General features: G+C 40.4%; 1 protein-coding gene across 3 annotated transcripts; it reads left to right on the top strand.

Annotated features, from left to right (window-relative positions):
- The first annotated feature begins 9,471 nt into the window (after nt 1-9,471).
- On the top strand, nt 9,472-17,311 carry ENPP4 (ectonucleotide pyrophosphatase/phosphodiesterase 4). 3 transcript variants are annotated; one of them, XM_026093812.2, is made up of 4 exons: nt 9,472-9,670; nt 11,787-12,648; nt 13,593-13,763; nt 16,184-17,311. In XM_026093812.2, the coding sequence occupies exons 2-4, from the start codon at nt 11,829-11,831 to the stop codon at nt 16,549-16,551; spliced, it is 1,359 nt and encodes a 452-aa protein (XP_025949597.1). In that variant the 5' UTR covers nt 9,472-9,670; nt 11,787-11,828; the 3' UTR covers nt 16,552-17,311. The 3 variants fall into 3 exon arrangements, with proteins under 3 accessions (XP_025949597.1, XP_025949599.1, XP_025949598.1); XM_026093814.2 differs by having other exon boundaries at nt 16,187-17,311; XM_026093813.2 differs by lacking the exon at nt 9,472-9,670 and adding an exon at nt 9,703-9,947.
- The last annotated feature ends 1,113 nt before the right edge of the window (nt 17,312-18,424 follow it).

The following is an 18,424-nucleotide window of genomic DNA, read 5'->3' on the forward strand; positions in this document are numbered from 1 at the left end:
TTTTTCAATGCACTGCTACACATGACAGCTCTCCAACAATCATTTACAGAGAGCTTTAAATCAACAACTATACTTCCGCTGAAGTAAGAGATCAGGCTGTCCCACTTTTAACCCCTTCCTTGATCAGACTACTGGTAACTATATCTTAGGATCTGTAATCACTTTTTGTTCTTCCAGACATATCCTGGCCAAGTATAGTAAAAAATGGCTGAAGCACCTATCAATACTAGAAAGCTACAATAAAAATATATATATTCTTTCACAGGAAGTTAAAAGTAGTTTTACTGGAAATTTTGAGTACATTTTGTATATAGAGGTGGAAATGTAGACTACATCGTATTCATCTTCACAACACACAAAAGCCTAGCTTCGAGGAAAAGGAAGGCAAAATTGCATCAACAAGACAAACAACCTGCAATGTTTCAGTAGTTCCTTACAAAATAATGAACAGCCATTTATAAAAAATACAAGTAAAAAAATGATAAAGTGGTATATCCATAAGAAAAAGATATCAAACTTGCACTCTTTCCAGTATTGTCACTGGTTCATTTCAGGACTTTGAACCACTCATTTCACCCTTAATGCCTTCATCCTCCCATCTGTAAAGTATGGAGAAAACTGTAAAAAAAAACTCTTGTGAGATGCCTTGGAATCTAGGAAAAGACAGCACTGAATAAGTGTTTACATATACTTACAATTTAATATATCCATTACTTATATTCAAGTATAGGTTATATATCTGTATATTATAAGAAATATACTCAAGTTTACAAAGGTGGGCTGATTCCACTTGACATTAGAAATCTAAGGGTTAGCCCTCTTGTCCATATAGCTCCTTTTCATTAAAGAATGGAAAAATAGGTAGAGAGAAAGAAAGAGGGAGCGAGCGCGCATGAGCGAGCGAGAGAGCTGCAAAGAATCTGAAGTAGAAAAATACCATGAGGTTTGGGATAAGATAAACTGCCCTCTAAAAAGACAGGTACATGCTCCAGAGCCTCTGAAATCAAAGGAGCTGAAACGCAAAGATATAGATCTGAATTTAGCAAAATTATGAGAACTTCAAATCAAAGACTAAAGACTTTTATCTATATGCTTACTGCATCTGCTTTATGCAGATTATTACTGAAATTCTCAGATTTTAACTAGGCTTAACTTCTCATTTTTGAGCCAAAAAGATTTTTTTTTTCCACTCCTGACCCATCATGTTGAGATGAGGGTTCATTTAAAATCCTTATAACTTCCAGGACTAACTCCCTAAAACAAGACTTCAAGGATACATAGCTGAGGCCTAATTTCAAGTATCACTACCCACATAACCTTGCCCAACACAGATGATACATCAGCAAACGGAACAAAGAACATTTACTTTTCACATTTTGTAAATGTAACCCAGGCACAATTCTTAAAATGGAAATGCTAAGTAAGAGATTTCGAAGTGTACAGTACATGACCTGAATTACAATCTTCCAGCATTCAAAATCAACTATTAGGCTAATGATAAGACTAGCTTAAAATCATGAGCCTAAATTACCACTGACACGATGTTTGCTGCGTTATCCAAACTTACAGACTTAACGTTTTAATACAAGCTTCCTGAACAATGATTTATCTCCGGAAGCTGCTGCTTTACATAAAACACAAAGACAACAACAAAAGTAAAATTTTGCTTGAAACACTTTTGTTGTTAAGTGAAAACAGATTTAGTGGTATTAGGGACAAAATTCTGTTACAAAACTCTGACTGCTGTCTAAACTGGGATTTTACGGGATTCCCTTTCTCCCAGTAGAAACCTGGAGGCCTGAGAACACTTTCCCAGACAAATCCAGTTCCCTTTTCTGAGAATACGAAAGTCCCAGATAATGGAGAGTGAAACTTAAGATAATGGATTTAGTGAAACTATGCAGCATAAGGAAGAGCAATCCAGGGCAAACAATTGCACAGAGCAGCACTGTGGGAGCTCCTGCACAATAGTATGGCAAGTTACAGGTGTTAAAGAGCTTTTGCCACTTAGAGCCTGCAGTCATTCCCTCACATACAGTAGACACATCTGCACGGCCCAAGAGAGAGAAACGTTATGGAAAAATGGAGATCCTCTCTCATATGAATCTTCTACTCATCAGGTTTGCCACCGCTAATCCACCATTAGCTTCCAAAATTCAGGTTGCAACTCTGAGAAAGACAAATGACAAAGGAAAAAGACAGCTCTTCAAAGCTGCAAGCAAGGAAAAAACACCTTCCTTTTAATAACAACTTTGAGGATTTTTGAGGTTGAAGCGCTCTTTTCCATGTACATCTCAGAGCTTGGAAAATGCTGCCCCAGAAAAGCTGTCTCAGTCCACAGATCTACAAGTTTCACTGTGCTTTTTGTTTTGCAGTATACAGAGTCTATCCCTTGTTACTACACTGAAGAGACACAAAGTTCAAGGAAATGGGAAAACAGAAGAACCTATTAGAAACTTTTATAACTTTACATTTTTTGTAAATATTTCTATTTTAAGAAAACACTTGCATTTCTTTCTATTTTGTAGAACTACAAATGCATTTCTATCGGTGTATGTTCAGCTTCCTCTGAGCATGGCCTTGATAAGCAACTGCCACTGATCTTGAAAACCTGTATACACTGGCAGGATTAATACTCTGACATTGTAAAAATTCCTTCCTTAGTCACTCTGCTGGGAAATCACTTAAAGAGGAAAATAATACAGACCCACTCATGACTCCTTCAGAGCAAAACCAAGAGCAAAGTACAGTTACATAGTATTAAATTAAATGACTGCTTGGATTTTTTTTTTCCTCCTCAAAGAAAACATTAGCAGGATGCAGCAGCACCTGCTGGAGGGTATAAAATATCACAGGTAAAATAAAGTGTAAAAACGAAAGGGTTACATATATTAGTATTATCAAATAATATAGTTTATGTTGATTTTGTCAGTCAGAAATATGAGTTATACGAGTTCTCCTTTCCTCTGCCCTGCTTCCAAGAGCAAAGAAAGTGCCATTCGGCTGAAAGATCCAGACTTCACTCCTGTGCCTCGTGATAAAGCCTCAGGGCAAGCGCAATCACACTTACAAGTTCATCCAGGTGAAAATCAGAGGGATTTCTGACCACATTCTGTGAACTCCACTACTGGTTTAGAACTCTTACATGTTATCTTCAGGGAAGACAGAAATAGTTTTAGAGACACAACTCAAAAGATATGTGATGTCAAATGAGACCAACACTGAGGTGCCCACATCGTGACAAGTGTGACACTAGTCTAGTGGCCTGCTCTGTGTCCTGGGCTGCTCCTTCCCTATTCCCCAGCAAAAACTGTCTCCAGCAAAGAACTGAGAGAGAAAAGAGATTGTACGAGGTAAAAGATTCTGCACTCTGTAGAGTCAGGAAAGCAGAAAAGATCTCAGCACCACTTTGCGCTCCATTCTCCATTGAAATTTGAAGCCCTCCAAGCAACGATCCCAGCTCTACAGCCACAAGAATGGAAGATTATGAAAAAGAAAGATCACCAATTTCATCAACTCCCTGAACTCCGCTGGTCCCAAATCTGTGATGCTTAATAATAGCAATACTTCTCTGTATTAGTTCTTTAATTAAAATTGTCACTTGTCATTGCATTGCACCATCTGTACTCATGTGAGCCACATGATTTGATAACACTGGTTACTTGCTTTGATAAATGATCATATAAACCATAAGCAGCAACACTTATATAATGACAAAGGATAAAAGCAACAAAAGCCTTGATTTTCAAGGTTAATTTTTACTTTATGACAAAATTCCCTTTTTTTACCCTAACTTTAATCATTTTAAAGCAAGACATACCAAAATTAACAGGATTCTGATCATAACTTTCAGTTAGTATACATAAGACCAAGATACTGTCAATCAGTAAAATCTCAGCAAGTGTCATTCTTAGAAACATCAGTTATATTAAGTTTAGTTGTCTAAAACTTCAGCATCTAAATTAAAGTGACAAGAACATCAGACCACTAAAAAGCATACGTTGCATCTTCTCACAAATTAATAATTAAAGGCACAAAGCAAAAGCACCTTATCTAACAAGACTCCCAATACAGGAAGAATTTTACTTGGGTATCCCATCATTAAATCCCATAATGTGCATATCTTCTAGACATTCAGTATTGGAGACTTCAAGAAATGCCAAATCCTTCGGTTCCACATGTAGCTTCAACAATTAGTAGCCCTAGCGGTTTGAAATTAGCAACCTGTTTCTACTGGAATTTCTCAGGATGTAATCTCCAGTTGGCTATTATTATGATTTTATTGCTTTAATTAAGAGACTCCTTCAGTTTTGTTTGCTCTCCATGAAGATACTTACATGTTCCAAGCAAAGAACCTATAAATCTTTTTTGATAACCTAAACAAATTGAGCTCCTTCAGGTGCTTGCTCTAAAGTATCTTTTTCCAGCATTAGGACAAGCAAGAATACGAAATGGTTAAAACAAAGCACTCAGTGTTCCTGGAAATAGCTGAAGTGAGAAATGGTAAACAACGTTTTCAGAGGTCAGCAGAAGCTGAGGGTTCTCAGCATCTCATAGGGTCAGGCCCTTAGTTTGCATTTGACAGTTATAACTGAAATAATTATGAATATTCATGGCCATTCCAGATGCCTGTTTTACAAAAATCCCATGTCATGAAAGCTCCAAAGCTTTGAAACATGTGCTGAATCAGTCCAAGTACATTATCAGACCCATGCTGTGGGTTCTGGGAGAAAGACTGTTTACTGTGTACAGATATATTACAGAAGAATTGTAATAAAAATCATACCACTGTATTTTAACTCCACACTGCACTAAATATTTGGATGAAATCAACACCACCTAAAATGTTCTTGCAACATCTCCAATTTCAGCTTTTATATACAAGGTTAGCAGTGCCTCATCTCTCAGCAGTTCATGAACAGCAATGCTTTATTCACTAATGATCTTGCATTAAACAGCATGATGCAAAGATCAGGATCTTTATCCAGCATTCAGATCTTTACAAAGGCTCTGTGTAGGACACTTTGCTATTCTGGCTCTGCTCTCTGCATCTATGAGAATGAGAGCCCCAAGTTATTGCACCTAGTTATTCCTACAGACATTTACACATACAGAACCGCGTAATAAGGCAGACTGTGAACAACAGCACTCTGACTTTCAGTGATCCATTCATCTGCAACTCCCCCCAGTTTTGAAAATGAGGAACAAGTTACTTTAGGAGGACCAAGACTGCTCAGTATTGTCCTGTTCTGTTCCAGGCTTTTGACGGTCACCCCAGAAGATAGCCTGAATCATGCTACTATGAACTGCTACCTTATGAAGGACAAAAGGTTGTATAGGTACACTGAACACCTTACCAGTATTTTACTTCTCTGACTCTACTACAGTCAGTTCATCTTCTGAAACACATGCTTAAGTTCAGTTTCATAGGAACTGCTGACATATGCAGCTATAGCAGTTTCTGTATTCTACTTCGGATGCAGTAAGGAAATACAATAGAGAGAAAAACCATTCAGTAAGATAGTGGTTTGATAGAAGACTTCGATCATCATGCCTTTTCACAAAGAGTTAGAACATCCTTGCAAATGGTTTCCAGAAATCCCCCTGTTTCTTCACTGACCTGGGTTCTGTGCTCTTGAGGGGCTGGCTCATGAATTCAGGACTCCTTTGTAATAATGATGATTCATCTTCAGACAGATTTTCCTTTGCTACTGACACTGCATAAAAGACACAAAGTCAATGCACCAGTAAATCTGACTCTGCATGAGACAGACATTTCTCCATTGGGAACTGGACAAACAGTACAAAATTATTTTGCACAGGTGACTCAACTGTTACATCAACAGCTTTTATTTATTAAAAATACCAGGCATAGTACATTGTCAATATAGACATTTGACAGCCTCCGTTACCTACTGCAGGACCTACACAATTATTACTGATTTGGATGTTTCAAAGCCCTTTATTTGTGGTCTTCCAAGGTCTCTTTATAAAACTTAGTTTGGTTTCCTATCCAACCCAGTGGTTAGAAATTCCATTAGAATACCAGATAGCCTAAGAAATATTGACTTTTTATTCTACCAAAGCAACTGCTCCAAGAAAAACGGTTTTGTTTGCCTTCAAAATTTGGGATCATTTCAACATCCTTGTTTACCTCTGAAACTAAGCACCCTTAGAAAGTCCAGCTGGAGAAACCAGGCTTCATGCTTTTATACAGTGGAGGCTCTAATAACTGAAATAGAGAGCAGTGACACCATAATACTCTGTATCACCCTGTCATGTAGCCCTAGGGATATCATTCCACAGACAGTTTGAGAAACAGCATGGTTAAAGTTCCTTTCTGTTTACAGTCTCCATATACAACCTATTCTTCAGATTAAATCGGCACTAAAAACTGAAAGTCTAATAAATTTAAACAGCTATTAGTCAATACCTACCTTTTTATGGTTTTATGAACCATATTTTAATGTTTTTCTTCTTCTCAACCACATAAAGATGCATCAAAATGACTGTAAAAGCCAGTAATGACCGATTAAAAAACTGCTTAGCAAAGCTGATCACGGAGACCTCTGCTACATGTATAAAATTGAGATAATCTGGTGGAAAAAATACAAAAAAAAGTTTTTCTTTCAATATTCAATTTCAATAGTCTTGGCTATAAGCACTGAAAATGATCTCCTTTTTCTTAAGAAAGTGCTTAAGACAGGTACTTGAACTACTCATCTGCATCTTTTTTCATCTGAATAAAAAGAAGTTGTTTTCCCTCCTCAACACTACCAGCAGGAGGGTATAGTTTCCAGCCTGGAAACTAAGTCTTTTATTAAACTTAGCCAAACACTGTTTGTTGCCTATCCTTTACTTCCTGTCATTCAGTAAATTCCAGTAACACAAACACATTTATATAATAGTTTTCAAGCTGCAACTGCCCAACTGTGCTACAGCAGTAAATCTGTACAGCATCTGGCAAAATTTAGTATAGTGTAGTGCTTCCAAGTACTGCAGTTTAAGCAGAAAAATGAGAGGATGAAATACAATACAGGAAGAGATTAAGGTGATGAAAGGCAAACATCTTGGTAGTTCTCAGATTTTTTTCTGTTAATTTAAGTACAGACACAACTAATCCATTTCTTACAGCCACACACTGTAACTGGATCCAAGACTTACATGTTGGCTAGAACATTTCAAAAGTCCAGAGTTGGTCAGGTGTGCTGCCTTCATGCTGTGTCAAAACTGGCCAAATTACATTAGGCTGAGCTCATATTGCCATGAACAGGTTTCAAAGCACATGATATGGGGTAAACAAGAAAGAGATTACTCGCACCTTTTAGGACTGAATGATGATGAGTGAGTGTGTTGCCAAACAGGGTTAGCAAAAAGATCTTTGATGCTGAAAATTTATCTGTGTCAAGTTGGTAACAAGATCCGAATCACATAAAACCAGTTAAAGGTGATATTAAATCAAGCAGGCTAAAAGATTACATCTATTACATATCCTCTATACCTTAAACTCACTCTGTGTACTAAATATTTTGAAGACAATACAATAAGGTAACTTATAAAGAACATTTCCCTTTTCTATGTCATAAACGGTCATGTGCATATATACAGAGCTGCATTAGTGGTAACTAAGGAGAAAAAAAAAAAAAGAACTTGACACGTAACATCTGAATAGCTGCATGAAATCTAGCTCACCTGGAATGTTTTTTTTCCCCTTCTTTTACAAGCCTGCGCTTTGCCACACCTGCTACATTCCACAAGCCAAGGTGAATCAGAGGTGTGCCACTTTATTCACTAGTTTTCCCATGGCAGCTGTAAATCAATAGTCCCATATCTTTGAAAACTCTCCACAACTGATACACAGAGGTAGCATAACCCACCAACCTCATACACTCATAAAAGCCATTAAAAAGAAACAGGCTCAAATCTATGCAGCATTCAGAATAAACATGGTAGCAGGATAAACAGAATAAAATCCAGATCCTCTACTTAAGTCAATAACGAAGCTACGTACATCTTTTTCTCAGTTTTCACAATGAAATTTAAAATGGGAGTTATGATCTCTGCTATATACTATTAAAGGACATTTATTTTTTCTATTTAAACAGAGTTGACTTTATTCTTTCTCAGCACCAGCAACTTAACACGTTTTGGAGACTAATCCCTTCTAATAATAAAACAGACAACAGAAAGAATCTGAACTATCAGCCTGGAGTCGCAAAACATCAGGACCCAAAACAGACCTCAACACTTCACCCCGTTTTGATCTCACACGCCCACACCAATTCAAACACACAGAGCCTTCGTAAAGCCAGCACTGGCACTGGAAGCACTTGCATTCAGCAACACTTTCACAATACCCTGCATTTATTCTGTGTTTTGGGTCAAACCAGTGTGGTCACAACTGAGTAAAAAGAGGTCGGTCATACATAGGAAAGCGCATGAACAGGCAGCTTTCTGAGCTGAGCCACTGAAAGGGAGCAGGAATCAAAGAGGGCAGGTCACGGCACTGCAAGGCCAGGCCTGGCATGGTTGCGATAGCTGCAAAGGAAGCGGTTACAGTTATCCTGGGGAAACCAGAGCTCCCAGCATGGCACCCATCCACCAGCTCGCCTCGCCCTGCCTTGCCCTGCCCTGCCCACAGTGCCCTTCTGAAGCAATAGGACACCACTGCCCATGCTAACAGCCCCAGCAGACAGCTCTGACCCATTTTCAGCAGGCCTCTACAAGGGGGTGTCTCCATGCCCCACCTCGCAGGCCAGCTCCCCCACATCCCAGCCTGGGTGCTAACAAGCTTCTCGTGAAGACCGGACTCCCCTGTCCTGTCGTGGCCCTCCTGCTACCACAAGCCTGTCCCCTCAGCCCTGCTCCCCTCAGCCCTGCTCCCCACTGCCCCTCACAGCTCCCCTCAGCCCTGCTCCCCACTGCCCCCCATAGCCCCACACCCCACAGCTCCCTCAGTTCCCCTCAGCCCTGCTCCCCACAGCCCTGCACAGCTGCCCTCAGCCCCCTCACAGCCCCACTTCCCACAGCTCCCCTCAGGCCCCCCAGGCACCCACAGGCCCCTCAGCCCTGCTCCCCACTGCCCTCCATCTCACAGCCACAGATTCCCACAGTTCCCGCCAAGTTCCCCTCAGCCCCACTCCCCACAGCTCCCTCAGTTCCCCTCAGCCCCGCTCCCCACAGCTCCCCTCAGCCCTGCTCCCCTCAGCCCTGCACAGCTGCCCTCAGCCCCCTCACAGCCCCACTTCCCACAGCTCCCCCCAGGCATCCACAGCTCCCCCCAGGCTCCCCTCTCACTTAGCCCCCTACCTCCCCCCACACTCCAGCTCCCCTCAGCCCCCCCCTCCCCCCCGCACCTGCTCTTTACTCCCCCCATCACTCACTACGCGACCCGCCCCCCGACTCCCTTAGAACCAATCACAGCCGCCGCCTGCGGGCGCTCCGGCCAATCACAGGCGGTCCGGCCAGTTGACGGGCCTCTTTCCTCTCCGCCGGCCCCTATCTGTCCCCCGCGGCGGGCTGCGGTTGCGCCGCGGCCGTTAATGGCAGTTGGTGCCGGGCGCGGGGTCGCGCAGGCGCCTCTCTGCTGCCCCGAGGAGGAGTCGCGTCGCGTCGCGCCGCGTGGAGCCGGTGACCTTCCAGCGCTGCCGCCCGCCTTTCCCGGGAACGGGTGAGTCGAGCCGGCCAGGCCGCGGCCGTGCCCTGCCCCGCCGCCGGCGGCACCTGCTGGGGGGGATACGAGCGCCTGAGCCGGGGCTTTCCCGCAGCGGCGGGCGGGGCGGCGGCTCCGCCATCGCAGCCCCCCGGGGACGGGGGCCGCCGCGGCGGCAGCAGCTCCGCGTGCCCGCGCTGTGGGCGCCGCTCCTTAAGTCGCGGTAAAGGCTCCGAAGGGCAGTGCGGTATCTTGGCGTGAACGTCCGAGGCCGGAATAACCCCTCTCTTCTGAGGTAACCAGGGAGCGTTTGAGGAGGCTGTGGTCAAGGGCATGTAGCTGTAATGCTGAACGCTGCCTATAGTTAGTCGTGAAACACTGTGTATTGATGAAAATGCGAATCGGGTGCTTAATGTCTTTGGGGTATTTCCAGGCCGGTACTTTGGTTTTATGCCTTATCTGTAGCGTGGGGTTTTGCCCCCATGAAGCTACTGCAGTAAAAAAAAAACGTTAGATATTGGTGGAGCGTATTGGATTCGCTATAGTGGGCTGAAAACCTGCGGTAACAAGACAGGAAAAAAACGGTTAGATATGACTGTGAAAGCCGGCAGGAAGCTTCAGCTGAAATGGGTGGTTTGGTTCCTGCCCCCCCCCCCCCCCCCCCAAACAGTTTCGGGTCATGGAGACAGCTCTGACCTGATGCATCTATAATGCATAAACTAGGTATCTGAGGATCCTTAAATGTGTGTTATATACCACAGTTATGTTGTTTTCTTATCTTTGCACTATGAAAAGGGTTTTTTTTTTTAATAAAGGACCTAACAATTTAAAATTGGTGATTCTCTACTGTATTACTTCCCCCCCCCCCCCTTTTAAGGGGGCAGTGTTCCAAGTTCTCCGTATTAGAAGATACCCTAATGCTGTTTATGATAATCTCTTCTTCTAGCATTTGTATCTTTCAAAGAATTTCTAACTTTTGGAGGGAGAGCAGGGCAACAATTTCCCATGCTTGGAATTCCTCTCACTGCTAAAGCTTTTGCTAACATTAAAGCAATTTACACTTTTGACACAAAGTGCTATCACTGTTGGTTTCAAGAACTTGATGATTTGGGGAACAGGCTTGGAAAAGGCCAGAAGATATTAGGAAGTTAGTTAGGAAGGTATCTGCATTTCTTCCTAAAATCCAGCATAGTTTGTGCCCATGAGACACAGAAAAAAGTTGCTGGAATGGGGCTTTTCTTTAGAAGTAAATATGCTATCTAACAATATTGCAAAAGTTTTTGTGAAACCTGAAGCTTTGCTTCCTCTTTCTTAAAGGCATGTAGAGTAATTCTTGATCTTCCTGAGCAGAGTGGTCCTGTCACACATATTAAGCTCAGGCATGTCCTTTCTGCTGTAGATTAATTTATAATCAAAATGATAACATTATAAATCATATCTTGTGTTTGTAATGGTCATGAGTTCCTTGATTTAAAAAAAAAAAAGAAAAAGCCCTTGACTCATAACACTAGTAACAGAGGTTACTAATTTCTTTTTTGAAAAATGAGGTGTAAAGGACAAGTTTTAATACAGTTAGAGCGGATGTACTTCTATTTCCTCCTGAACTGTTGCACAAGTTATTTCAGGCAACTCCACGTATAGAGCAAGCAGTGAATAAATAGGAATGTTGAAAGCCTGAAAAGTCTTTTAGATGATGCTTAAGATGATGGAAACCTTGTAAAAAGGAATAGAAGGGTGAAAAGGAAAAATGATAATTATGGTAGCAAACAGATTTCTGGTCTAAACCCTGATGGCATTCTGGCATGCAAAGGACCCCTGAATGTGGAGCCAGAGTTGTTTGGGTATGTATGTTTGAACATGAGACAAATACTGGTCACTTTTTTAAACTGTAGAATTGCAATGTGAACTAATGTTTCTGTGAAATAATTGTTTAAAAAAAGAGAAAAGTTTTTTTTCATTTGGAGTCTTGAATGAAAAAACTTTCATTGCCTTTGTTTGTTATTGACTTTAGTTGTTGCTTGGTGTAGCTATTTTGTAGTACCTGTCTTGGGGAGATACGCGTAATATATAACTAGTTATACTGGTTCCGGTACGATTACTTTGTATTAATGTACTATCTTTTTAAACTTTTCAGGTGCATCACATTAGCTGCTGGGAATACTTCAAAGTATCAACAATGAATTTGATGTTAGCATTATTTTTTTCTGGAATAGTTGCCTGTTGTGGTAACTCTACTGGTAATCCACTATCCAGGTTACTCCTAGTGTCCTTTGATGGTTTCAGGGCTGATTACTTGAAAACCTATAAACTTCCTCATCTCCAGGAGTTCATTGAGGATGGCGTGCTTGTCAGACAGGTTACAAATACCTTTATCACAAAGACTTTCCCAAACCATTATAGCATAGTGACAGGCTTATATGAAGAAAGCCATGGCATTGTGGCTAATGACATGTATGATGCAGATGCCCGGAAAACATTCTCACAGTTCAATGATTTGGATCCCTTCTGGTGGAATGAGGCAGTCCCGATTTGGGTAACAAATCAGCAGGGAAACAGAACAAGTGCTGCTGCAATGTGGCCTGGTACTGATGTGAAAATTCACAATACAACCCCTCAGTTCTTTATGAAGTATAATTTCTCGGTAACATTTGAGGAGAGAGCGGAGAAAATTGTTATGTGGCTGAACAACTCCAACCCACCAGTCAGTTTTGCTACATTATACTGGGAAGAACCAGATGCAAGTGGGCATAAATATGGACCAGATAATACTGAGAATATGCGCAAAGTATTAGAACAAGTGGATAATCATATTGGTTTCCTTATTAATAAACTGAAGGCATTAGGTTTGTGGGACACTATTAACATCATAATAACAAGTGATCATGGAATGGCCCCGTGTTCTGCCAAGAAGCTGATCATACTGGATGGCTGTATTGGTCGCAATAACTATACTCTCATAGACAAGAGTCCAGTTGCTGCAGTGCTGCCAAGACAGAGTATGTATTTCTTATTTTTTTTTGTCATACATTGAAAATTAAATCTTGTTTGTTTTATTGCTAAAAAGTACAGTGTGGTAGTTTGGTCACACCTTTTGCAAAACCAGTGTAGTTCATATTGCACAACTCTGATATAATGAATAAGCTAAAGAAAGATTGTTTCTAAATAAACGTCTTTGTTTTGGTAATCAGTGCATTTCCTGTCAAATTGCTATGGGTGCTAAAGATGGTCCTAGTATGGCTTATTGACAAATCAATAGGCACATCATATGCATGCTCTTTTGTTGCTCATTCAGTTATACAGCTGTAATTCATAATGAGTGTGAAATAAACACTTTGGTTTATTTAGAATTAAAAATGTCATTGTCTAAACTTCCAAGTTTAAAAAAATCTAAAACTAACTTTGATTGCTTTAGCACTTCTGTTTCTGTGAATGAAACTTGAGTTTTTGTATATCAGGATAGGTACTAACAGTTACATCTTAAATCATGACACTGTTGGTCTTCTCAGAGTTTCCCCAAGTATGGCCAGACTGAAGTGATTATAGTGAATAGATCTACAAAGAACAAAATTTAAAATAATCTTCACTGATTTGGATAAAATATTGATTACTTTTGTATATGATTACTTTCTCTTGTTTTCTCTGCTTGAATATTGGTCCTTTCCCTATTTCCCCCCCCCCCCCCCCCGCCAAAGTCCAAAGAGTAACTTGAATTGTATGTCCTAGACCACAGCCATGAATCTGCTGTGTAAAAGGGGAACAAATTGTGAAATCTACCTTGGTATGTATAGCATTTCATCAGGGACATGGAAAAAATCCTTTTCTACATGCCTTTTGAAAAAATTACTGTTCTGAAAAGACTGGATTTAAAGTTTAATGATAGATAATTGCAGTAAACAGGACATAATTCCCAGCTGTTTCACATGCAATTTTTTCTTGACAGACAGAACATATGTATATAACTTACTGAAAAACTGCAGTGATCACATGAAAGTGTATCTCAAAGAAGAAATTCCTGACAGATTTCATTACCGTCATAACAAGAGAATTCAGCCCATAATTCTTGTTGCAGATGAAGGGTGGACAATTGTACAAAATGAGTCACTTCCAAAACGTAAGTACATCTTCCTCATTTATGCTCTTGGTGGCTTGCATCGGTAAACAGTTTTGTTTTTATTCCAGCAGTCTGTAGGATGGTCCTAGCTTAGTGATTAGAGTCCTTGTACTATGCACCTTTGGGACTGTCTCAAAGGCAGTAATTCCAAGAGCATTCTCAAGCTGAACCTAGGGCGTTTGAGCAGATGAGGCAGAGATGGGGGATATTGCGTTGGCTTGAGGAATATTCCACTGACCGTATTCAACCTAATAACCTGAGGCTATTATCACTTTAAGAGTGATCTTAGGGAAGTTATGCAGCCTCTGTCTCTCAAGCTTCTACTGGTGTATGGCTTAAACTTCTTGAGTACGAAATACGTATGGGGAGCGTAAATTGAAGAGTGTGAGACATAACACTTAGTGGTATTATACACATCCTGGGAAGCAAAATAAGTGGAAGGAAATATTAAAGCTAGTAGGAACAAAACAATAATAGTCCAAGAAGCCCAAGTTCTCACTGGGTCATCAAATAGCATGTGTGTGTTTGTGGGTGGTGTGTGTGTTGTTTTTTTGTTTTTTGGGGGGGGGGGGGAAAGGTGTTATAATGCACACAGTGCATTGCTAAGCTGTGCACTTTTTTGCTGCTGGATGCCATGCATGTCAAAATATATACGTTTTCAGAAAGCAATTGGACAAATTCTTGGAAGAAAAATCTATTAATGGATATTAAATACAAAGATAGCAACTTCCAGGATGTTCCTGAGCAGCTAACAGCTAGAGGCTGGATGGCATGCTGGGGAATTAATCACTGGGCTAACTTTGCTGGATGTTTTCCATACTATTTAAGACCGCTGTCAAAGGCAGGATGCTGGGAAGGACTGGTTTCACCCATCTTGGCTGTTCTTATTTTCTGCCCTTTGTACATTGAAGTTTGTCTTCTCATTATTTGTACAAAAGTACTGCTTATGATGTAAGATATGGTTGTATTGAATTTCTCCCAAATTATCTTCAAACTGAATCTAACCATAAAAAATGACAGCTCTGTAGAGAATAATTCCATGTGTGTTAAATGTTGTTGACTTCATCTACCTAAAAATAGTTAATAAGTCTATATTTAGAAGTAATAGCATTATATGAGTTGAAGTGAATCATTCTTCAGAAGAATTTGGCTTGCCAAAGCTCCCCAAAGGCACAGGGAGGAGGGTTTGCACATCAAACTTCAGAAGGCTATGTAAATAGCTATTTAAGTGTTTATTGTATGTGTCGTCTTGGACAAAGTGGCAGCATAATATCTGCACGTATACCAATGCTGTTCCTAGCAATGCCAGCACACACCAGCCCTCCTGCTTCAAATACAGGAAACCTCATAGGAGAGGCAACTTGGAACAGCTCTATTCAAAATAAGTTAGTGTGTAGAAAAAGGAAAAACTAATCAAGAAATGAAAGATTGCATTAAAACAAACAAACAAGAAGTGGTACAAGTAGTATCTTTAACATTTTCCACTATTATTTTTATTAAAAGGAATATTTTAAGTATACCAAACTGGTGAGTGAGATTTCACCTAAAGCAATAAGAATCATAACATTTCAAACCAGGAACTTTAATGAAGCAGTCAAGAAGGCAGTTCTGGACACAGATTGGTTGAACTCTTTTTAAGAAATGAAGTCTAAACCTAAATACAGTCACTCAAGTTCTTTGCTGACTGCTAAGAGAAATTTTTGACATCTAGAACAGATTTTGAAGGTGTATCTTTTCAGGCATGTTATTAGGATATTGGACTATGGCTGCTCTTTAGGTGTTTGTATTCCACCAAAGACTTGAGTGAGAATTTTCTTAAGCCTACCAAATGTCCAAGCACTGGCAACATTGTAGCCAGTTTTGTTAAATGTTTGTCACAGGTATCATGATTCTCTGGCTATTTTTTTTGCTTTTGACTGTTTAGGGATTTATTCAGTATCACTTTACCTGAAGTACCTCAGTATACTTGAACTGAACACTATCAAGGGGAGAGTGCTGGGCTTTTTGAATGCGGTTAGTGTCTACCTTGCAAATTCCAAAATCTCAGAAATGCCAACTTTCATTCCAGCTGCTGACTTCTTGTGGAATGGGAACACCCATTTCAACTTTGACATGAGGAGTAGGAGGGGGAAAACTGCAAGAGTTGATGGCCAAAAGGAAAATAGATAATTGCGGGGGGGGGGGGGGGGGGGGGGTGTGCAGAAAATCGTGGCTGAAGGCCAGCAAGGGAAAATACTGCTGGGGAGCAGGAAGGAGGGAAGGAACTCTGAGTTCCAGGTTTTGATCAAAGGATTGCTTAGATTTTCTGCATTAGTCCTTGGTTAAAACATATGCCTTTTGTGGGCAGGGGAGAGATAGGGAGGAGCATGACAAATACACAAGCAAACTATGATGCTAACTCTGAACTTGCATTTCTCCAGTAGGTGACCATGGCTATGACAACACTCTCCCAAGCATGCATCCGTTCCTGGCTGCTCACGGGCCTGCTTTCCGTCAAGGTTATAAGCAGAGCACGATGAACAACGTTGATATTTACCCGATGATGTGCCACATCCTGGGACTGACACCTCAGCCCCACAATGGAACTTTCAGTAATGCCAAGTGCTTGCTGGCTGACCAGTGGTGCATAAATCTCCCGGAGGCCATTGGGATAGTTATTGGGGCCCTTATAGTGTTGACTACTTTTACCTGCATTATAATAATCTCGAAGAATAGAATACCTTCTCCACGTCCATTCTCCCGACTTCAGTTACAAGATGATGATGACGATGATCCTTTAATTGGATAGCGTGTAGGGAGCTCAGCCTCACTTGCTAAACAGTGATTTCTGGGGATTAATTTGAACTTGCACTGGACGGCATTCTTTGATGCACTTTAACAGTATCTGTGTAAAATACTGTACAGCTAGAACCTGCTAACTTGTTCATGTGTTATGTGACTAGCAGTCCTCTAAAAATATTTTCAGAAAGAAATACTGAACAGATTGCTTTCTGCTGGAATTCATGTTTAGCAAAATAAGTTTAGTTTTTCCATTCAAGCCTTTGAACACTTCTGAAATGAAACTTCAGACTATGAACTAGCAAGGATAGACTGCTAAGCTAATGTTAACATTTGTAAATAAAAATTATTGGTTTTTTGTATTAAACTTAAGTTAATGATGACTTCTTTTAGTGTTCTTGTACCTGTATTGGAAGGAAGATCTCTCTTCTGGGAGTTGGAAGAAGTTCTGTTTGTACACTGTATCTTGATTTGTTCTTACGAATTGGGGGATAGAAGGTGGAGAGAAGGTGATACTTCTTGTTTCTACCCTAAGCCAGCAATATAAGAAGAAACTGATGGGGAAGGAAACCAGTGAGGAAGGAATTGGCACAGGGAGGATCATTTCTCTGCTGACTGCTTCCACCTGAGCCATGGAGTGTACAGGCTGGCAGTTGTAACAGTGGATGGCTCTAGCTGAAGCTTCTAGCCACAGGTCTGATGACTTTCTGTGTACTCTCATTGAGCCTCTTGACTTTTGTTCCACAGCTTCTGCACTTGGAGAGTTGGGACAGTACTACTTGCTTACCTCAGGGATGTTGATTTAATCTATTACTTTCTGGATTACTCAGGCTGATGGGCTGCAGTAATAAAACTACTGCTGTTAAACCCTGTGAAGTTTTTCAGATGCGGACTCTGCTGGATGCTTTTATGTAATAAAGGTGGGCACTGCCCTTTGTACCAGCTGACAGTTGTGTTCTGAAGGCTGCCATGTGTGGAAAAAGCAACAAGCTGAGAATTTAACAAGAAATCTTCATGCAAAGACTGCAAGTTTTTGTTTTAAATGCTAAAATTTTAAAGGTTAACCTGGCTTTTGAGATAAGATCTTTTGTCTGTGGGGTCTGACTTGTATAGATTCAAAGTTCTGTTCAAGACCAATGCTAATGGTTCTCTTAAATGAAACTCTTACTAGCCTTGATGATTTAAAAAAGGAAGTAACTTGCTATACAAAAAATTAATTAGATTTAGAAAGTCTTAGTGGTACTTTATCTTTCAGCAAGGTAGGAATGTGAGGTTAAAATACTAGTGCTAACCCAAAAACAGAACTACAGCTACTAAGTCCTTATTCTACAAGCTTGGCGGTTTTAAGAACTGATCATTCTAAGTGAGATAGATGAGATCTGGTAACATACAATGTGGTTTCTTCTTCAAAAACTCAAATTCAATGAAATTTAGCATTAGCCATAGCCTACCTTTCAGTGATTCAGCTGAGAGGAAGCATGGGTGTTGGAGAGAAGGGTTAATTTTAACTGCCCCTATGGGAGAAAAAAGTTGAATGTTAAAAAATAATGTACTGCAATATATTTTACTAAATTTCATGTTCCTATTTGAGACTTCTGTTGTACAGATTAAAAAAAAGTTTTAAAAAAAAGTGCTGCTTTCTGTTGACTACTACTTCCTGATTAACACTTTTCAAGTGGTCTGAGTTCAGAGTAAAATCTGTGCTGTTGCTACCAGCATACTGGATTTTTAACTCTTGCTGTAATACAGTTCTAACAAAGAACTGGACTGAACATAGGCTTCGCTTCTGTTCTTTTTCTTCTGCTGTTGGAAGATTTGAAATAACTAATTATCTGCAGTAACAGATCAGGTTAATGAGTCTAACAAAAATGTTGTTTTGTAGG

This window comes from Dromaius novaehollandiae, chromosome 3, assembly GCF_036370855.1.
Source record: "Dromaius novaehollandiae isolate bDroNov1 chromosome 3, bDroNov1.hap1, whole genome shotgun sequence".
In the NCBI taxonomy this organism is placed as follows: domain Eukaryota; kingdom Metazoa; phylum Chordata; class Aves; order Casuariiformes; family Dromaiidae; genus Dromaius; species Dromaius novaehollandiae.

What these genes read in the sequence shown, in the direction of transcription:
- ENPP4 (XM_026093812.2), top strand. Translation starts at nt 11,829, where the DNA reads ATGAATTTGATGTTAGCATTATTTTTTTCTGGAATAGTTGCCTGTTGT. An exon ending in TGCAGTGCTGCCAAGACAGA is followed by an intron (nt 12,649 to 13,592) that starts GTATGTATTTCT and finishes TTTTCTTGACAG; the next exon opens with ACAGAACATATGTATATAAC. An exon ending in AAATGAGTCACTTCCAAAAC is followed by an intron (nt 13,764 to 16,183) that starts GTAAGTACATCT and finishes GCATTTCTCCAG; the next exon opens with TAGGTGACCATGGCTATGAC.